General features: G+C 46.6%; 1 protein-coding gene and 1 long non-coding RNA gene across 6 annotated transcripts in view; one reads left to right on the plus strand and one right to left on the minus strand.

Annotated features, from left to right (window-relative positions):
• Positions 1–21,704, minus strand: part of PRELID2 (PRELI domain containing 2) — a 78,253-nt gene that overhangs the window by 26,876 nt on the left and 29,673 nt on the right. For all 5 annotated transcript variants that reach the window (XR_012896336.2, XM_006128553.4, XM_006128552.5 and 2 more), the window contains one exon: positions 2,292–2,397. Coding sequence is in view for 4 of the 5 variants with exons in the window: in XM_006128553.4 (XP_006128615.1) it covers positions 2,292–2,397 (106 nt within the window). In the remaining variant the exon portion in view is untranslated. The remainder of the gene's footprint in view (positions 1–2,291; positions 2,398–21,704) is intronic.
• Positions 2,844–21,704, plus strand: part of LOC149523511 (uncharacterized) — a 36,547-nt gene continuing 17,686 nt past the window's right edge. Inside the window, exons 1-3 of the long non-coding RNA XR_016346955.1 lie at positions 2,844–2,975; positions 6,521–6,599; positions 11,372–11,408. This is a non-coding gene — a long non-coding RNA (uncharacterized LOC149523511). The remainder of the gene's footprint in view (positions 2,976–6,520; positions 6,600–11,371; positions 11,409–21,704) is intronic.

Below are 21,704 nucleotides of genomic sequence, written 5' to 3' on the forward strand. Positions count from 1 at the left end.
GAAACGGTCCATATTCTTCTGAGAGAGGATTCTGACCTCCAATTTGGAGGTGCTCATTCTCATCCCAGCCCCTTCACATTCAGGAGCAGATTGTTCAAGTACAGGCAGTCCCCGGGTTACGTACAAGATAGGGACTGTAGGTTTGTTCTTAAGTTGAATCTGTATGCAAGTCAGAACTGGAGTCCAGATTCAGCTGCTGCTGAAACTGATCAGCGTCTGATTCCAGGATCAGCAAGCCCAGGGCAGGGGCTTCCTGTAGTCAGCCACTGGTCAGTTTCAGCAGCGGCTGACTTGGGGACGCCTGGGACAGAGCAGCTGGGGTGCTGCTGGGTTGGTCCAGTAGCGCCGCCGCTCCTCGGCGCTACTGGACCAACCCAGCAGTACCCAAGCTGCTCTGCCCCAGGCGTCCTGATTCAGCCACTGCTGAAACTGACCAGCAGTGGCTGAATCAGGACGCCTGGGGCAGAGCAGCTGGGGTGCTGCCGGGTTGGTCCAGTAGTGGCCAGAGCGGTGCTACGGGACCAACCGGCAGCGCCCCAGCTGCTGTACCACAGGCGTCAGGAGCAAAGACGCGGAGCACGGGGGCAGCGGGACAGCCCAGACGCGCCGTGACTGTCCTGCTGCCCTCAGGCTCCGCGGCTTTGCTCCCCCTCTCCCTGGTCTGCAGACCAGGGGGACAGGGAGCAAAGCCGCAGAACACGCGGGCAGCGGACAGCCCAGACGCGTCTGGGCTGTCCGCTGCCCGCATGTTCCGCGGCTTTGCTCCCCGTCCCCCTGGTCTGCAGACCAGGGAGAGGGGGAGCAAAGCAGAGCAAAGCCGCGGAGCCCGAGGGCAGCGGACAGCCCAGACGTGTCTGGGCTGTCCGTTGCCCGCGTGCTCCGCCGCTTTGCTTCCTCTCCCTGGTCTGCTGGAGACCAGGGAGACGGGCCCCGTTCGTAATTGCGGATCCGACATAAGTCGGATCCGCGTAACTCGGAGACTGCCTGTACATATTGGAGACATAAGGAGGACATTAACTGGAAACAGCAGAAAAGCCACCTCTGAGTCACTGTACTGCATGCACTCGACAGCATGTGGATGTCCTTCCTATGAAAAGGAACAAACTGGAGTGGAGACACAACAAACCTTTTGCAGAGTTCAACACCCATCTCGAACAAACTCGGCATAATGCCAAGAACACACAAAACTCAAGTCTCTGAGAATAGAGGAACCAGCTAGCATGCAAAAGCACTTCTAAAAATCCTACATCCTGAAAGTCTATCATTTGTTTCTATTCCTTAATTAGGAAGTGAACTCAATACACATTTGACAATGCATGTCCCTCAGGTAGATTTCAAGAGTCAAATTACTCCTGGTAGGGAAAAACTGTAAATAATGGTATATTTAGGACAGTTACATTTGTTGTGCTATGTAAGATTTATAGCCTAGTATGAAAATGCAGCACCACTGGTCACTAACCCACACTTATATACATCATAAAAGCAAGATACTTGTCAAAACACTCAGGATGTGTATTTTTCAGTAAAAAGGCTTAATTAAGCAATCCCTTTCCTTTCTAGCTGATGAAAAATTGTATATGGAACAAGCTGAAGACCAATATTTCCTGCTCCTCAACTACCCTCTGTCCCCCCCTCCCACCAAATGCAGAAGTTCTATCAATTTCAGGGTGAATAATTTGCCTGAGATTTTGTTAGTATTATTATCAATATGACATGCTTCCCTCAAAACAACAATGTTGGAATATTAATTCCTTTGGGAAACACTTCTGGATACCAGAGCGATTTTTATTTCTATTCATAATTCTTACCAAAAAGACAGGATTATTGATCCATACCATTACAAGAAGATTGACTGTTGCTATTGTAAAATACATCAACCTGCCTGAAGCATCCAACATTACTGGGGGGAAAAGTGCAGCCAGAAATACATGCATGTTTGTTAAGTACTGTAAGATGATTGGATGCCAAAGTGCTATAAAATACAAGCTATTATTATTACTACAATATATTAACTAATAAAAATGTTAGCAGAAAAAAAGGATCTAGCAGTGCTCCATATAGCTTTTTAAAATATGTTTGGAGACATACTATTACATATTCAAACTCTATTCCATTTCTTGTTCTATTATTTACAGTAAAATAAAATGCTCGTGGTTTTTTTTTTTTAATCTGATGAGTGAAGAAGCCAAGTTTAAACGCTTCATGGTTTTAAAACCCAAACTGGATTATTTGGGCTGCGCAGAATTGACAGATTTCAATTGTAATTTTAGAAACAAATAAATTAAGCCTACCTTCTTGACTCCTTGATTTAGAAAGGTTTGAGCAAAAGCTTCCAAAACACAGTTGAGCAACCCTGCTCCTGTAACCGAAATCCTCCCTTTCTGGACGAACTCTGTCCTATAAAACAGGAATATAACATTGTAATTCTCTAAATGCACAGACAGTAATATTATGAAGTATACTTTAGAAAATAGGAATTAAAAAAAATCAAAATTCTCTGCTTAGATTCAGACAAGTGAATTGGGGAGAAAAAGAACTTTACATTATTATACCTCAAAACAATGTTATTGTTGTAAAAAGGGTTGACAGGTGTCTGGTATTCACCCAGACAGTCCAGTATTTGCTGGCTCCGTCCAGTTAAAAAAAAAAAAAACAGAAAATACCCGACACGTGAAATGTCCGGTATTTCCTGTTTCTCTCGGATGGAAGCCCAGAGGGGACAATTTTCCCCTGCCGCATCTGGTAGGGGTGAGGGAGTGAGGAGCACGGCAGAGTCGTAGCAAAGGGGAACAGGAGGGGGCACTTTCCGGGCGCCATGCTAGGGGAGCACCGGGCTAGGCTGGGTTTGGATTGGAATGCATGCTGCCCTGGCCCACGTGACTAGCAGAGACCCGGGAGGTGGTCATGTGATTCCTCCCTCTACATACTGTGAGCTGAGGCAGCCAGGCCAGGCAGCAGGAGCAGCAACTTTAAAAGTAAGATTAACTTATCTAGCCATCCCTTTCTTCTGGCGCTGGGGATTCCTGGCTTTGGGGGAGGGGTGAGTGCATTGGGATGGGGGTGTTAAGTTTGAAAGTTTTATCCTTTTTATATTTGTATTTTTATGTTTAAGAATGTAGCAATGTAAGGTAACATATTACATTTAAATTAAGCCTTTTAGTAAGATAATAATATATATATTAAGATTAGTAAGTAAAGAGACAGGATCTCATATTGTGTTTATGTTAATAAAAATAGCGGAGTGTTGAAAGCCTGAGCCTTCAGTGTGAATTGTTTTAATTACAAAATTTAGTAAGGCAATTTACAATGCTGTTTGCTTTTTGTTTAATATAAAACTTCACTGATTATAACTCTGTGAAAAACTGTTTATATGAATGAGATATGGTGTGAAGGTCATTGTTAGAGCCAGATGGTCAAGAGAGAAGGGGGAGAATGCGGGGTGAAGACAAACTGTAAAAGACAGACTGCAAAGAAACATATCGGCATCAGAAAAACCATTGGTGCGTACCCACGGTCAAGAATTGATCAGATTGGCAGATTGACAACTCTAAAGGTAAAGGCATCCCTAAAAACAACTGATTAACAATCCAGGACAGGATGAGCCTCATGGAGATGTTTTGGGACATCAACAAGATAACAGTAACTGGTCACGGGCTGACAGTGCAATCCATAGACTTCAACAGAGAAAAGGATTATAAAAGCAGGGTGCTTTGCTATGGAACTTTGGGTTCGTCTTGCCACCAACTCCAGAGGAGTATCAGATCGATCGACCGACAAAGGCCCTGCTCCCTCTCTATGTTCCATCTAGCTGTCCACTAGAATGATACAGACTCTGGACTGGTAACTGACATTGTCTGGAAGGACTGTGTATGCATGGTGTTTGAGTGTGAGAGTGATTGAAAAGCAAATGCAACTGTTGTACCTCAATAAATGCGGCGTACTGTCTTTTTCCTTATAAAAGATCTCGTGTGCTTCGTTTAAGTATAACAGAGGGACTGGGGAGCCTGGCTTAGGGGGAGGGGTGGGTGTATTGGGGGTTAGTGTATGACCCCAAACTGGAGGGAGTGGTACAACTTTTGCTTAACTCCCCCTCTCCCTTTTTTTTTTTTTTTTTTTGCTTAACAACTTTGGTCTCCCCTTTTTCCTCCCCCCTCCCAACAATTTTTTCCTGTTTTTGTTTTGTTTTGTTTTTTGAGGGGAAGGGTGTTTGGTATTTTTTGTTAAACCATCTGGCAACCCTAGTTGTAAAATTAACGGTAGTGAAAGATGTAGCAGAAGTGGTGGGTGAGGCCCAAAGCAATGAAAGATGACTCCACCTTTCTTTGGGAGGCAAGTGTCATACTGACAGTCTTGAATACTAACAACCCTTTGTATCCACAAACCAGCAGCAGTAAAGCAAGCTTAATAGCCACACTGCATACCGACAAGCAACAATCATAACCTGGAAGTTTCTAAATGTCTAAGGGTAGTTCAGTCTCTATGACCTGGCTGAGGGTGCCAACTAGGGGACCAATTGTGACCTTGTTCAATTTTTCTGGGCCTCAAAGTTCCTCATCTGTAAATGGAGCTGAACCAAGCATATTTGTTTTGTCCTTCAGATTGGTGCAACTTAATATAACAATGTAATGGGGTCAAAGAATGATGCTGTTGAAGGCACAGATGCTAAAACTAGGGGTTTTGGGGATGTGGCCACACGCCCTGGCTTGAAATGGTTTCCATTACATACAGGGTTTACAGCTTAGTTCAATTGCTCTCCGTATCCCCCCACTATATGAACTGTTCCAGCACCTGGCAAAGTGTTCCCAGAAACAGGAGTGTAACCACAACAGATAAAGTCACTATGAAAACCATGGTCAGGCCCAGTCCTGATTTATTTATATTTCTTTTTCTGCTCCAGGAGATGATAAAAAAAAGCTCATGGAAAATATTGATCACAGATTGATTCTTGTAGCACACAGCTGGCAATGCCACATCATTACAACAACACAGTCACAGGGAGAAGTCTATTAATGAGATCCAGCTACTAAATTATTGACTAGTTAAGTACTGCAAATTTGTCCTAATTGTTTTTGTGATGGGAGTTTAATTAAAGTGTCTTTAGTACAAAAAGCCTAGCAATATTCTTATTCAGACTGTGTCAAAGAATGTTCTCACAGCTTGCTTGGGCTTTCAAAACTAAAATTGGAAGCTATATCAAGTGTGAGGTCCTCTGGTGAGGAAGCTTCTTAGTGAAAATTTATGAAGTGTCCATATTAGGGATGTTTCAATTAAACAGCTAATTGAGTACTTGATGGAATTTCCATTGGCTACTCGATTAGTCAAGGCGAGGGGAGTGCTCGCTATCCCCACTGTACCTGTGCCTTTTAAACATAGTAAGAGCCGCCTTATTGGGGAGTTTAGTCACTACTCAGTTAGTTGCTTCCCTGCCCTTGCCACCCTTATATCAGTCAGAGGAGCGGGAGGGAGCCGGCTTAAAAGCCAGCTTCCTGCCCAGTACCATCTCTCCAGTCTGGGGGTGGAGGGAAGGGGAGCGGGGTGCAGTAGTCAGGACCTGGCATGAGTGGGGACTGCTTGAGTCCCTCCTTGTCTGCCTTTTAAATGAAGTAAGAGCCCCACTTGCACCATTTCCCCCACTGCTCCTTTGCCTCCACCACCACCCGCCCCCAGAGACGGTGCTGGGGGAGGGAGGAGGAACTGGCTTTTAAGTCTGCTCCCTCCCGTGCCTCTGCCTGATACAGAGGTGGTGAGGGTGGGGAAGAAGGGAGTTACTCACCTCGTGCAGTAACGAGTGTTCTTCGAGATGTGTGTCCCCGTGGGTGCTCCACTGTAGGTGAAGGGTTGCCCTGAGCCCGCAGATCAGAGCTTTGTATAGCAGTTTCCCCTGTTGAGCCACGCATGACCAGGAGGCGTCTCGAGCCCTTCCCGCCTCCTGAGGAGCGTGACTCAACCCCCTCCCTTTCAGTTCCTCGCCTCTGCCCGAGAATTTTGACTCCGAGCAGAGAGGAGGTAGGGAGGGTCGTGGAGCACCCATGGGGACACACCTCTCGAAGAACACTCGTTACTGCACGAAGTGAGTAACTCCCTTTTCTTCTTCGAGTAGTGTCCCCGTGGGTGCTCCACTGTAGGTGACTACAAAGCAGTATTCAATGTAAGGCTGGAGGGAGCCAGAGTCATTGTTTAGCAGTGGTAGAGAGTACTGCTGTGGCAACCGCTGAATCACTCTTGAGCTGTGAAAGGATAGCGTAATGTTTAGCAAATGTATGGTCTGAAGACCATGTTGCTGCCCGGTAAATGTCTCTTAAGGGGACATTGCCCAGAAAGGCTGTAGAAGCAGCCGTGGCTCGAGTAGAATGGCTCGTGGTGGGCGTTGTAGCGGTCTATTGCCCAGAGAGTGGCATTTGATTATACATGTTGATATCCACTTTGAGAGTCGTTGCGATGATATTGGTGTCCCTTTGGATCATTCAGCAATGGAGATAAAAAGTCTTTCATATTTATGAAATGGTTTTGTTCTTTCTAGGAAGAAGGCCAGAGCCCTCCGGATGTCGAGAGTTTGCAGGCTGGCGTCTGTCTGCGAAGAATGCGGTTTTGGGAAAAAGGTAGGTAATATGATCGGTTCGTTGAGATGGAATTCTGTACAGACCTTTGGCAAAAACATGGGGTGGGGTCTAAGTATGACCCTATCCTTTGTGAAAACTGTGTAAGGAGGTTCTGACATTAATGCTCCGAGTTCGCTCACCCTCCTGACGGAGGTGATGGCTAAGAAGAAACAGACTTTCATAAAAAGGAAAGGAAGTGGTACTGTTGCCAGTGGCTCAAAGGGAGGTCTGGTGAGGCAGTTCAAAACAAGATTTAGGTCCCACAAAGGGGGTGGGGCCTTATGTGGTGGGTACACATTCTGGAGTCCCTTGAGGGATCTCTTCGTATAGGATGGTTAAAAATGGAGAAGCTGTCTACTGAGGTATGAAATGCTGCTATTGCAGAGAGGTGTACTCTTAGAGTGGAGATTGACAGTCCTGATGCTTTAAGGTCCAGAATGTAGTCTAGGATGGTAGTTAGTGGTGAGGCACGGGGCTCCACTTTGGCTCGCTAACACCAGTGACAGAAACATGTCCATTTCTGTTGGTAAGTTTTCCGAGTAAACTGTCTCCTGCTATGGAGGAGGACGTCTTTTACTCGCTGGAAGCGGCGCTCTTCTACCTCTGAGAACCAGAGAGAAGCCATGTGTGAAGATGCAGGATATTAAGTTGTGGATGCAGTATCCTGCCATCCTCCTGAGATAGTAGGTCTATCCGGTATGGTAGTGGGTGGAGAGGCTGGACCACTAGCCTGTGAAGGTATGGGTACCAGGTTTGGCGAGACCATGATGGTGCAATCAGGATGACTAGGGCTTTGTCTCTCAGGATCTTGCACAGAACTCTTGGGATGAGCAGTATGGGAGGAAAGGCGTAGTGTAGGGGGGCTGTCCATTTGATTAGGAAGGCATCCCCCAGAGAGTGTTTGCAAGTCCCGCACATGAACAGAATTGGGGACATTTGGTGTTCTGGGTAGAAGCAAAGAGGTCTATCAATGGCCATCCCCACTGGTGGAAAATTGAGTTTGTCACCTCCGTATGTAACTTCCATTCGTGGTCTGCAGTGAAGTTTCGGCTGAGGGAGTCCGCTTTGGTATTGTTCACTCTGGGCAGGTAGGATGCTATAAGGGTGACTTGGTTGCGGATGCACGCGTTCCACAGGCGAATAGCCTCCGCGCATAAAGAGCGGGAGCGGGCTCCACCCTGTCTGTTTATGTAGAACATCATGCAGATGTTGTTTGTTAGGATGCGGACTGTGTGATTGGCGATGTCGGATGCAAAGTGTGCACAGGCATTCCTTACTGCCCTCAATTTGAGGACATTGTTATAAGAGTGTCTCGTTTGGGGACCATCTGCCTTGAACTTCGTGACCGTCCATATGTGCCCCCCAGCCGAGCAGGGAAGCATCTGTGGTGATTTGGATAGTGGGTTCAATTTGTTGGAACGGAACCCCCGCCAGAAGATTGTTTGGCACTGTACACCATCGTAAGGATGCGAGCACGTCTGGTGGGATAGTAACCGTTTTGTTTCAAGGGTGTCGTGATGGGATATAAACGGTTGCAATCCAGAGCTGAAAACATTGAAAGTGCAGACGAGCATGGTGGACTACATAAGTGATGGAAGCGATGTGTCCCATTAGTCGGAGGCATGTAAGTACTGTGGTGGTAGGAACTGTGAGCATCCCGTTTATAAATTTCTTGCATGGTTGCAAAGCGTTGCTGAGGTAGGTATGCCCGGGCTGTAACTGAGTCCAGGCGTGCGCCAATGAACTCTATATCTTGAACCGGGTGCAGAATTGATTTGTCTTGGTTGACTAGAAGGCCTAGACGACTGAGGAGGGCCATGGTCATATGTATCATAGAGGCGGTTTCGGCGTATGAGGATCCCTTTAGAAGGCAGTCATCTAGATAGGGAAATATGATGACGTTCTGCTGTCTGAGATACGCAGTTACGACCGCCAGTACCTTCGAAAATACCCTCGGAGCTGATGAGAGACCGAAGGGAAGAACCTTGTACTGGAAATGGTCTAGTTCCAACGTGAAGCGTAGGTAGCGTCTGTGGGAGGGGTGGATGGTTACATGCAAATAGGCATCTTGGAGGTCGAGGGCTGCAAACCAGTCCCCTCGATCTAGCGCAGGAATGATTGCGGAAAGAGTGACCATCTTGAAACGTTGTCTCTTGAGAAATTTGTTCAGTTTGCAGAGATCCAATATAGGTCTCCAACCCCCTGTTATTTTCTCGGTCAGGAAATAGTTTGAGTAAAACCCTCTCCCATGGAACTCTCGGGGTACCCTTTCTATAGCCCTAATGACAAGGAGCCGATTGACTTCTTGTTTTAGAAGGATTTCGTGAGAGTGGTCCCTGAAAAGGGACGGGGTAGGGCGAAGGGTAGGGGGGATAGAAATAAAAGGGATGGTATAGCCCACTCGAATTATCTCTAGGACCAGTGGTCCGATGTTATGGATTCCCACTGTGGGAGGAAGGCACGCAAATGGTGGTTGAATAGATGGCCATGTTGAGGTGCTAGATCGAATGGGAGGTCTTGCAGACCCTCGACCAAATGTTCAAATTTGCTGCTTAGATGGTTGGTTAGCCAGCGGGTGGGCTTGGTTGGGTCGCCTTCTGGGACCTCGCTGTCTTGGTCTGTTGTCTTCATAAGGCCTCTGTGGTAGATTGTATTGTCCATACCGATATCGATTATATGAATTATATGGGGTGTATCGCCTGCATTTATAGGGTGGCGTTCACATACCTAGCGTGCGAAGTGTGGACTTAGAATTTTTGCTGTTGTGGAGCATTTCATCTGTAGTGGCTGCAAATAGCTTTTGTTTGTCAAATGGCAAGTCCTCCACTTTGGGCTGGAGTTCACGGGGAACTCCAGACGACTGGAGCCAAGAAGTTCTACACATCACCACTGCTGTAGCTGTAACTCGAGCTGCAGTGTCAGCTACATCCATTGCCGTTTGGAGAGCGGTGCGGGCAATCATATGGCCCTCATGAACTATTGATTTTAAGATGGGTCTTTTGGAGTCGGGGAGATGCGCCATTAGTTCTCCCAGTTTTGAGTAGTTGTCAAAGTTGTGATTTGCTAAGAGAGCAGAGTAATTTGATATTCTGAGTTGTAGGGTTGAAGAGGAATATACTTTCTTGCCAAAAGGAGTCCAACTTTTTGTGGTCCTTGTCTGCATTACCCGTCCTATACTGTGGAAACTTCGCTCGTTGTTGTGCTGAGTCCACGAATAATGAGTTAGGTTGTGGGTGAGTGAAGAGAAAGTCGTTGTCTTTTGAGGGGACAAAGTACTTTCTGTCAATTTTCCTGTTAGTTGGTTGGATGGATGCAGGCGTCTTCCACAGATCTTCTGAGGTCTCCATGACTGCCTCATCTATGGGTAGGGCAATCTTGCCCTGTAGTGTCGGATGTAGATTCTTTAACAATTGGCATTGTTTCTTCTGCACCTCTTGCAGGGAGACATTCTGGCTTGTCGCTACTCTCTTGAATAGTTCCTGGAATTGTTTTAGATCATCAATCGTTCCAGTATCTGATGGTACTATGGTGTCCTCTGGTTGTGCATCAAGGGCATCAGAGTGTGTGACGTTTACTGACTGAGTATCTGAGTCATTGTCGGAGATTTGTTCCACCTTGTCCTCCGAAAAACTTGCTGGAGGTAGGGGTTGTGGCCGAGGCAAACTTCTCCGGGATGCAGTGGAACAAGGTGGGGAGTGGTGTCCATATGGCTCCCAGTGTTCCCACGGTCCCCATTGCGGTGGATAAGGTGGAGGTGGGTCAGGCCAGTATGGGTGCCATGGGCCATGTTGTGGCGGAGCCCTATAATGGTGGGAGCGAGCCTTCCCAGGTAACGGATGTCGCAAGGAATAGACCGTGTGGTGGTCATCATCAGGAAGGGGAGCGTTGTGAAGAGACAACGGTGATATCGACCTGGGAGGGGATTGTCTTGATGGAGACCCCTCAGGAGAGTAAGAAGTAGAGGGCAGGCACAGATAATGATGCCTGCTGTATGGATCAGTCTCTTGTTGGGGCTGATCCCTAGCAGCCTCATCTGGCTGCTTGTCTGGCTGTGGGAAGACCAACGGAGCATCAGCTGGTGCCAGTGGCTTCGGAGGCTGCCCATCCTTTTGCTGCGGTGCCGTGACTTTAAGAGGCACTGCAGCTTTAAGCCGTGGTGTAGCTTTCGGTGCTGCAGAGGCTTGAAGCGGCACCAGGGCTGGAAGCAGTGCCGCACTTTGAAGCGGCGCCGGCTTTTCATGCTGTGCCGGCTGCTTAGAGCGCTCCCGGGGCCGCTCAGCTGTTGAGCGCCCCGATGCCAGCGCGGAGTGGGAGGATCGCCCCAAAGCTGTAGTGGCAGGGGACTTCCCAGCCTGGTGTGCCTCTCCTCTGTGTTTGGGAGAGGAAGAGGCTGGAAGAGAGCGGGATGGAGTGGCTCTCGGTCTCGTGGCATTTTTGGAAGGCGGCAGAGGCTCTTGCCGCAGTGCAGATTGTTCTCCCGCAGGCTGTAGAGCTTTTTCAAATAAAATCATCCTGAGGCGGAGCTCACGGTCTTTTCTGGCTCTCCCAGTCAGGGAATTGCAGTGGGTACAGTTGTGGGGAGAGTGGGTCTCCCCCAAACACCGTATGCAGTCCGAGTGGCCATCTGAAGCCGGCATTGGGTCCCAGCCTTGACCGCACTTTTTAAAACCTGAGGAGCTCTCTCCCTCTTGAAATTATTATATTTATCTTCTATATTGTTATAGTTTGTGGTTTTGCTTTTTTAAGTCTTTATGTGTTTCTTGTTTTGACAGGCGGGAGAAAGCCGGTTCACCAGAGTCCCAGTCTGAGGTAAGTTTAAGCCCCCTGAAGGGGGGATTTAATTAAGTCTATTTTTCCTATTTCAAGGTGTGTTTTTTTTTATAAAAAAACAAGGAAAGAGTAACTTGGATAAAACAGGGGAAGCTAACTATGCCTAAATAATTAAGGGGAAAGTAGTCAGATAGTCTGACAGGGAGCTCCTGGCTGCTCCGTCCGCTGACAAGGGCGGTTAAAGAGGAACTGAAAGGGAGGGGGTTGAGTCACGCTCCTCAGGAGGCGGGAAGGGCTCAAGACACCTCCTGGGCATGCAAGGGAAACTGCTATACAAAGTTCTGATCTGCGGCTCAGGGCAACCCTTCACCTACAGTGGAGCACCCACAGGGACACTACTCGAAGAAGAACAACTAGTGACTCAACTCCCCGATAGTCGACTAATCGCTTACATAAGTCCATATCACTAGTTTAAAAGCCAGCATCTGCCAGGCATCTTTTCTTTCCCCATATTTTATTTCAAGGAGACATTTTCTGCTTCTTTGCTCATCACAGAAGAATTTCCTCAAATCTGTCAGAAATGCTGAATTTTTTCGTGAAACAGTGAGGAAGGATAGATGCAAACCTGGGTATAGGTATGGGAGGCAGGGAAGCTATAGCACTGAGGCTCTTGCAACTTGACAACTTTTCAAGAAATCATAGAAGGACAGGATCTCTTAGATGTACCCAAAGCCTCTGGGATAAGTTCTCTGCTGGTATAATACCGCTGAGATCAATGATGTAATATCAGGAGAAAATCTGGCTCACTGACAACTTTATAAGTCTTGCCAAAATGCATCATACCTGTCAAGATCCTCTGAATATCCTAGACTACTTAATTGTTTAAAAAAAATACTGGACAGAAAAGAGTGCAGGGAGACATAAGTTATTACATTATGGGCAAAATCCTACCCTTTCCACTGCAGCTATAGCCATTTGCCACCACTGTCCTTTTCACAGGGCTAAAGTGGGGAAGGACTCAGTGAGCCTGTGCAGGGAGTTTGTACATCACCATAAGCAGAGTCTGGGACAGCAGGTTCAGACTCAGGCTGGTAGATTTGTTTCTATCCAGATCTACTCTCCACAATGAATGAGGAAATGGGAATAGACTAGTGGTCTCCAACCTTTTTATACCCAAGATCACTTTAGATGTCATGGCAAACCAGGATCTACCCCATCCTTTCCCCAAGATCCCACCACTTTCTTGAGCCACTCCCTCCCCCCCATTCCAAACCTTTCTGCAGACTACCCATTGCTAATGGAAACTCACCGTTAGTTATATAATTACACCCAAGCCATCTTGCAAGGACTGCAGCTAGGGAGGACGGTTTAATTTGAATTATAAAACAGATTAAGCGTTTTAACATTCTTATGTTTATTTAAAATGAAGTTTGACAAACTAAGTAAAACATTATGTCCAACACAAAAGGTTTCAATGTTTTCTTTATTTATAGCAGGAGTGGGGAAACTTTTGGTTTGGGGGCCACTGACCCACAGAAAAAAAATTGAGGAGAAGCAAGTGAGAAGAAAAAAAAGAAAAAGACCTTCAGCCAAAATCCCCAAACCCCACTGATATGGTCCTCAACTGTATCACCAACTGACACCTCACTCTTTTGACACTCCAGCCTCCACGGGGTGAGGGAACAGGACAGAGAGGACTGTGGTTCAGGGCTTTCCATAGGCCAGATTTACTTTTCTGGGGTTTCAGAGTTAATGGATTTTGTGGACCCCCCACAACTTTTTGGCTGGGAACAAAAATGAGGGGGTCAATGTGCAGGAAAGGGCTGCCATTAAGTGAGATAGGGATACAGGATCTGAGTGGGAGGTGGGGTGCAGGACAGGGTGAGAAGGGCAGGTTCTGGAAGGGAGTTTGACAGCAGGAGAGAGTGGGGGGGGGGCATGAGAAGGAGTTTGGGGGCCGGAGGGAGCTGGGAATGTAATACAGAAAAGGTGAGAGGGTGAGAATGCAGCCAAATAGCTAGTTGGTAGGGTTGCCAGATGGTTTCAACAAAAATACCGGACACAGTTGACATTACATCACAATCTACATTACATCTTATTTGGAAAATACTGGACATTTATATTTTCTCCATTTGTTTCCTGAACAGAAAGCTCAAATACTGGAATGTCCAGTTCAAAACCGGACACCTGGCAACCCTACTAGTTGGGAAGGGAGGCAAAGAAATGGGGAATAAAGGAAAGTGCAGCTTTCCCTCCCCACCACATCTTCCCTCTGCTCTAGACTAGCTCCCCTTAGCCCCATGATCCCCTCCAGCCTGATCTCCTGTATTGCCCCATGTCCCTCAGTGAAACCCCTTCCCCCTTCCACCATGCCTCCCGCATCCTCCTTTGCTCCCCCTCTTGCCCCCAAGCACATTCACTGGCAAGGCAGCAGCACTGGGACTTGCAGCCTCCTCGGAGTAGTGCTGGGGTGAGGTGGGGCAGAGTCTCTTTCCTGCCCAGCTAAGCCTTTTGCCACCAGGCAGCAGCTATGGGGCAGGGACTGGGACTGGGGCACGCAGAGCTCCAGGCTGCCCAGGGCTGGCTCCAGCCAGGTCAGGCGCAGCAGAGGGCTGGGGAATGGCTCCCCTACCCCACACACAACCTACAGAGAAAGGCACAGCATAGCCCAGTCCCCAGTGTACTACATGGAATGGCCACCAAGCCCTGCCCCCTCCCAGAGCAGTAGACAAGAGCCAGGGAGACACACGTGCACGCATGCACGCCTCTTCCCCACCTCTCCCAGCCAGCAAGTTAACAAAGAGGGGCAGCCGGCCCTCTTTGCTGCAACCCAGCTGGCCATGGTGTTCAGCCCACCAAAGCTGTGCCATACTCAAGCTGGGCAGTCACCCGGCCAGCTGGCCACAGTGATCGACTCCTAGGGACACTGTGATCGACCGGTTGGTGACCACTGGAATAAACTATTCTCTAGTCATGGCTGAAGTAGTAACTATGACACACTCAAGGGGGTAGCAGGCAGGGCAACTGGCTAGGCCTCAATGCCACAGGACCGACCCCCTCCCCCGGAAGCTAAATTGCTCAGACTTGGCCTTCATCCCCAGGTGATGGGGCTTGGAGCACTAGGCTTAAGCCCTAGGCAGTGGAACTGGCTTTCTGCCCTGGGCCCCAGCAAGTCCAATGCTGGTCTGCTTGGTGGACCCTTGAAGTCTGCTCCTGGCAGCCACTACCAAAGTAGGACCACCCTTACTGCCTCAGGTGGCCCTGATCAGCCTGGGGATGGAGGAGCGTGCCAAGCCTCTTTCAGGCATGGGTGCCTAGTGCTAAGGGGGGGGCAAAGGGTCTCCCTCTTCCCCAAATCAATCATGAGCTGGGGATGGGCAGTCCCACCCCTTCCTGTTTAGGCCCCGCCTCTTCCGGCATGGCCCAGGACCACTTCAAAAAAAATTTAAGTGGCCCTCAGCAAAAATTATTGCTCACCCCTGTCCTAAGCAGTAAGAGCCAGGACCACCAAGTTTAGTATGCAGCTTCTTCTTGACCCAACTTTAAACAAGGTCAGGGTTTGGATGTGCCTAGAAAACAGAAAGAGCTGGGAACGAGGACTGTTTTCCATAGTACGGAAGGGAAGGGCACAGAGGAGGGACAATACTGAGAGTGGCCACTGGGGGGCAGCAAGCGTGGGGCAACTATACTGAAAAGAAACCACTGGGAACCGCTGCATCACGGAGTGGCTAATAGAGCTGGGACTCTGCTATCTTGCCTGCCACCAGACTAGATAAGCAGCCTCCCTGCTCCCAGCACCACCACCCTACATTAAGCTCCTCAGCCCCCTCCAAAAAAGACACCAACATAAGAGAGGCCAGGACCACAAACCTTGGCCCAGCCCCAGACAGGCTGCAGGCCATGGGGGGAGGTTGCCCTGGAGACTGGGAGAAGCCACTGGAGCCTGCCTTCCCTCTCCCCCCAGAGAGCCTGAGGATGCAGGGGGGCCGATGCCAGGAGGAGCCACTACCAAAGTAGGACCACCCTTACTGCCTCAGGTGGCCCCTGTAAGCTCTCCCCCCTGCCCTGAACCCTGTATCCCAACCCCCTTCTGAGTCTCCCCCATACAATCTTGTGCCCTCAAGCCCCCCCCCACCTCCGAAGCCCTCACTCCAGCACCCTCCATCACTGCCATAAGCCCCTAACCCTCAGCCCTCACTCCTGCACCCCCTTCCCATTTTATTATAGCAACAGACTGCAAATATGGTCTACCAACAAGCTCCATTGTTTGAATCACTTTCCTTTTTTAATACAGGCAGTCCCCGAGTTACGCGGATCCGACTTATGTCGGATCCGCAGTTACGAACGGGGCCCGTCTCCCTGGTCTCCAGCAGACCAGGGAGAGGAAGCAAAGCTGCAGAGCCCGAGGGCAGCAGGACAGCCACAGCGCATCTGGGCTGTACCGCTGCACCCGTGCTCCGCGTCTTTCCTCCAGACGCCTGTGGTACAGCAGCTGGGGTGCTGCTGGTTGGTCCTGTAGCGCCGCTCTGGGCGCTACTGGACCAACCCAGCAGCACCCCAGCTGCTCTGCCCCAGGCATCCCCAAGTCAGCCACTGCTGAAACTGACCAGTGGATGACTACAGGAAGCCCCTGCCCCGGGCTTGCTGATCCTGGAATCAGCCGCTGATCAGTTTCAGCAACAGCTGACTTGGGGATGCCTGGGGTTCTTAAGCTGAATCTGTATGTAAGTCAGAACTGGCATCCAGATTCAGCCGCTGTTGAAACTGATCAGTTTCAGCAGCGGCTGAATCTGGACGCCAGTTCCGACTTACATACAGATTCAACTTAAGAACAAACCTACAGTCCCTATCTTGTACGTAACCTGGGGACTGCCTGTACTAACCTTTTTTCTTTCATTTTTTGAAAAATACAAATAATTTAACTAAAGCATATACATTTTCCTTTTATTTTCCACACAAACCATTGCTTTACTTGAAGATCCAAGCAACAATGGGTACATCTGCTAGTGTAGTATATTCTAGAGGAGCCCTTAATAAAACAAAGCCCTGCATAGATTGAAGAGCTCAAGGAACCCTTTGTTAAGCATACGCAAAACATGAGGCAAGACTTCCCTTCCCTCTGTTGCTGTGCTGCACAGGCCAGTTACATCTTGTAGCAACAGCTGTACTGTTGTATGCAAGTTTTGTAAAGATTTTGAGATGAAAGGCACATGCGTAATATTAAATTTGATGCCTTAAAGTTAGCAGCCTCATTTGACACAAATCGAAATCATTCAAGTGTAAAGATAAAAATTGCACAAAAATTATAAGTTTCTCTCTGTTGTATAAACTAAAATAACGAAGATAACGTTCAAACACTTTACCTAGAGTAGTGAGTTCACTTGGTGTATTTAGGGCCGGTCATTTTCAGTTTATTGTATTAATTTTTCCCTCCAATGTATCAGTGCTTATTACCACAATAAAACCAGGTGGAAATCAGTGCAAAAAAAGCTGAACTTTCCTGAGTAAATATTGAGGTTTAATTTGGTGGATGGAAATCCCTAAGCAAAATTGTTTATTTAAATAAAAAGTTGCCTACTTACAACTATTAACCTAAAAATATTTACATTTAAGTGGTCCTCACCACGTCAAGCACATACACTCATCTTTTTCTCCTGTAATCTTTTGACTACTTCTTGGTGTTCTGAAATGTTCAGATACAGATTTTCATTTTAATGTGTCAAATCTTTAAACCGTTACCTGCTAGCAGATTGAAATGTGGACGTGGTGAGCATGAGATTTATCAGTACGTTCATATGCGCGCGCGCACACACACACACACACACACACACACACACACACACACACACACACTTCACAGCTTGCATGCATGTCCACTTGCTCATTGTATCTTCTAAACTAAAAGTAGGGATGTTAAAGCACTTATTTAGGTAAACGTTTAATTTTCAGCAGTTACATGTTTACATGTGGAAGTTTGCCTCCCTACCACCCCCCATGCTGCTGTCACCACTGCAGAGACAACAGTGCAGGGCAGGCAGACGGGAGCCAGTGCCCATGAGGATCCTGCTTAAAAGCCGGCTCCCCACATGTACTGGCTCCTGCCTGTCTCCCCTCCCACCTCCAGCTGCCTCTCATACAGAGGCAACAGCAGCAGGGAGAGGGTGGCTGTGTGTAACCGTGAAGGTTAACCAATGAGCCCAGGCTTATCAGTTAGTGTATTTGTGTAAATGGCTATCACATACTTAACTAATACATAACCAAACTTCAAAAGGCAGCTTTGCATATACACAGAGTAATGGATCATCATAATCACAGGGCTGGAAGAGACTTCAGGAGGTCACTGAGTCCAACCAAAAGCAGGACTAATCCCAACATCATCATCCCAGCCAGGGCTTTGTCAAGCCAGGACTAAAAAACCTCTAAGAATGGAGATTCTATCACTTCCATAGTTAATCCTTACCAGTGCTTCTCTGCCCTCCTAGTGAAATAGTTTTTCCTAATATCTAACCTAGACCTCCCCCACTGCAATTTGAGACCATCGCTCCTTTGTCATCTGTCACAACTAAGAACAGCTTCTCTCCAGCCTCTTTGGAATCCTCAGGTAGTTGAAGGCTGCAATCAAATCCCCCCCTCACACATCTCTTCTGTAGACTAAGAAAGCCCAAATTCCTCAGCCTCTCCTCCTAAGTCATGTGCTCCAGCCCCCTGTTTGTTGCCCTCCGCTGGACTTTCTCCAGTACATCCACATCCATTCTGTAATGGAGAAAGGGGGGCAGAATTAGACAACACTCCAAACACGGCCTCATCAGTGCCGAATAAAGGGGAATTATCACTTCCCTAAATCTGCTGGCAATGATCCTACTAATGCTACCTAAGATGCCGTTAGCCTTCTTGGCTACAAGGGCACACTGTTGACTCACATCCAGCTTCTCATCCATCATAATCCCCAGGTTTTTTTCTGCTTAACTGCTGATTAGCCAGTCCATCCTCAGCCTGTAACGGTGCTTGGGATTCTTCTGTCCTAAGTGCAGGACTCTGCACTTGTCAAACCTCAGATTTCTTTTGGCCCATTCCTCCAATTTGTCTAGTTATTCTAGTATGCGGTCTCTGAGGGCCAGGAGCTCCTTGCAATGAATGCACACATACACCACTTGTCCATAGGGCAGGTAATTATACATGCAACAGCGGGCGCAATAAACAGGCTAGCTCCCACTCTGCTGCTGGGCTTCTGCCTGCATTCTCTCCTACAGCTAATTAGGTTATCGATAGGGTTTGTATTTAAGTCAGGGAATTTTGGTTTTAGTTTAGTTTAAAAGTTTCAAAGAATGTCAAGTGTACCTTGCCCCCCTCCAAACTCCCTCACAAAACTCTGTTAGCTGCCCAAGGTTGCATTAATAGGCTTTATAAAGCCCTGGCTTTACTTATAGCCCTGCCCCCATAGCTAAGGCTTGACCAATGAAAAGAGGGTTAAAAATTTCAAATCCTCATTAAAGAAGCTCACAGCTTCCAACTGCCAGCCATAGCACATGGTCCTTCAAACAAACAGCTCAACACATGAATCTCCACTAAGAATGGAGAGCTGAGCCATTGACCACTATTACCCTTCTACCCTTTGAGCCCGATAATGCATCTTATGCCATGTTCCGCATATTTCCTAATGAAACAAGATTATATATCTATAAAATTTGAGGGATACGAAAAAGGTAGAAAAAATGACCACCACTTTGTTACACAGAAATTTCAGTAAAAATCTGTTTAAACTGAAAATGAAGGGGCTTAAAGAGTGCAAGAGTTGCAAGTATTCACATCTTAATGGAACAAAAGTGGTTCTCCAGCCCTTTCTGGGTCAAATAATCCCAGGAAGATTCAGCTGAGAAGAAGATCTGGATACTCTGTTATTTGGCTTTCTGAAAAGATTGGATCAGGGGGTTCCATTCCCAGCTACTCTTTCAAAAATCCTTCTGCCTTCTGGAAACTGGCAGAACTTTTCAAAGCAGAGACAGGAGGTCAGAGTGTTTGTGTGGTCTTGAATTTCCAATATTTCTGGATAAATTCCCTCTATGGAACATAAAACTAGGGGAGTGACTAAGATCTAGCAGTTCAGTGCAGCACTTCTGAAAGCTGTAATTTCAAACACAAGCTGCCACATTTCTGTAACAAGGACACTTTTGAAACAGTCTGTCAAAAACTGATGGCAAAATCTTTTAAAATTCAGGGTGGGCAGAGACTGAGGGGCAAAAGAAAAATGAAAGTTGTGAAGTCTGAACCTTGCAAAGTGTACAAGACAAGAGGTGCCCTTGATTAGACAGAATACAAAACATTTCAAAGCCTTACACCACTTTGTTTTAGAAACATATGAACAACCCCCACGTTGTAACAAACCAGTAGACCATCCCCCCATCCACTCTCTGACAGTAGCATACATTAAGTGCCTCCAAATACAGTTAATATTGGAGAAATTTCTCACTGAATCCAGCTGCTTACCAAGTTGTCACCAGAAGCACAAGGATTAATAGCCTGTATTTGTTTCCTGGCTGTGCTGTCTCTCAAGGCAGAAGTGACCATGCTGATCTTCTAGTCCAGGGATGAGGAACCTAAGGCTTTTTTTGTTGTTTCACACTTGTATGTGGTCCCAGACTGATTTTTCGGTGGGTCACTGATCTCCAACCCAAAAAAAAAAAAAGGTTCCCCACCCTGTTCTAGTCTGACTTCCTGCATAGCACAGGACCTTCCCCCAAAATAATTCCTACAGCAGAAAAACAAATCCAATCATGGTCTAAAAGTTACCACTGATGGAGAATTCATCATGGCCCTCGGTAACTTATTCCAATACTTAAATTATTCTCAAGGGTATAAATTTACACCTTATTTCCAGACCGAGTTTGTCAAGCTTCAATTTCTAGCTGTTCATCTGTTTTACACCTTTCTCCACTAGACTTTGTTCAAATATTTGTTCCCCATGTTGGTACTTCTAGGCTGTGAACCGCTTATCCTGCTGTTTATTAAGCTAAATAGATTGAACTCAAGTCTATCACCGCAAAGCAGGTTTTCATCAGGTTTGTGAATCTTCTCCGAACCCTCTCCAATTTCCAGCATCCTTCTTGAATTGTGAGCACCAGAAACAGTATTCTAACAATGGTTACACCAGTATCAAATTAAATAACCTCTATCTCTGTACTCCCACTCAAGATTCCCGTTTATGCGTCCCAATATTGCATTAGCCCTTTTGGCTAAAATATAACACTAGAAGTTCATACTTGGACAATTAGCATCCCTAGGTTGTGGTGGATAATGGGTAATGCTTACTAGGTAACAGGTGGCCAGCAGCCCTGCGTGGAGCTGGGCTAGTGACTCCTCCTTCCTCTTCCCCTCTCTGCCTCCCCATTTTACCAGTTAAGCAGTTAACTAATTAAACTGGATTTTAAATCCCTACCAATTATTTCAGAGTCACTGCTTCCCAGGTTAAAGTACTCAATCTTGTTAGCATGACCTTTCTTGTTAAGCACTTTTTGTTCCTAGATACATACATTTAGTAGCATTAAACACACACATTATTTACTTGCATCCCATTTACCAAGCAATTCAGATTTCTCTGTAGTAGTCACCTGCCCTCTTCATTATTTAAGATTCCCCCCAGTTTGTGCATTTTCTTCCAGGTCACTGAAAAAAAAAGTGTAAATAGCATAGGACCAAGAATGGATCTCAGCAGATCCATTCTAGAAACACCCTCACCTCAATGATGGTTTCCTGTTTACAATTACTAGAAGTACACTGCATCAGCACTGTTACCTTTAGCAACCAAACTTGTAATTTCATCAAAAAGAAATCAAGGTAGTTTGATATGGTTTGTTTTCCAAAAGCCAATGTTGCATGGTATAAATTGTTACTCTTCTTTAATTTTTTAGTAAGTCAAGTCCTGTATCAGCCACTGTTTGGGATCAATATCAGATTGACCAGCAGTTAATTACCTGGTTCATCTTGTTTAACCTTTTAAAAATATTGGAAAAATATTATTTTTTTTCTAGTCTCCTGAAATGTCACCAGGTGTTCTAAGACTTATTGAAAAAAACACCAACATTAATGGTCCAGTGAGCTCCTTAGCCAGTACTTTTAAAACTCTTGAACACGAATTATTTAGACCAATTAAAAAAAAGTCTAAATTTAGTAGCCACTGTTTAACATCCTCCTTTGATACTACTGAAATGGAAAGTGTTATAATCTGAAGTTCTCTCATCTATTTTTCCACAAATACAGAAAATATTAAACATCTGACTTTTCTTCATTATTGCAGATAATTCTGCCACTTCCATCTAGTAATGGCCCAATATCATTGTC

Source organism: Pelodiscus sinensis, chromosome 16 (assembly GCF_052426305.1).
Source record: "Pelodiscus sinensis isolate ZL-2025 chromosome 16, ASM5242630v1, whole genome shotgun sequence".
Taxonomy (NCBI): Eukaryota; Metazoa; Chordata; order Testudines; family Trionychidae; genus Pelodiscus; species Pelodiscus sinensis.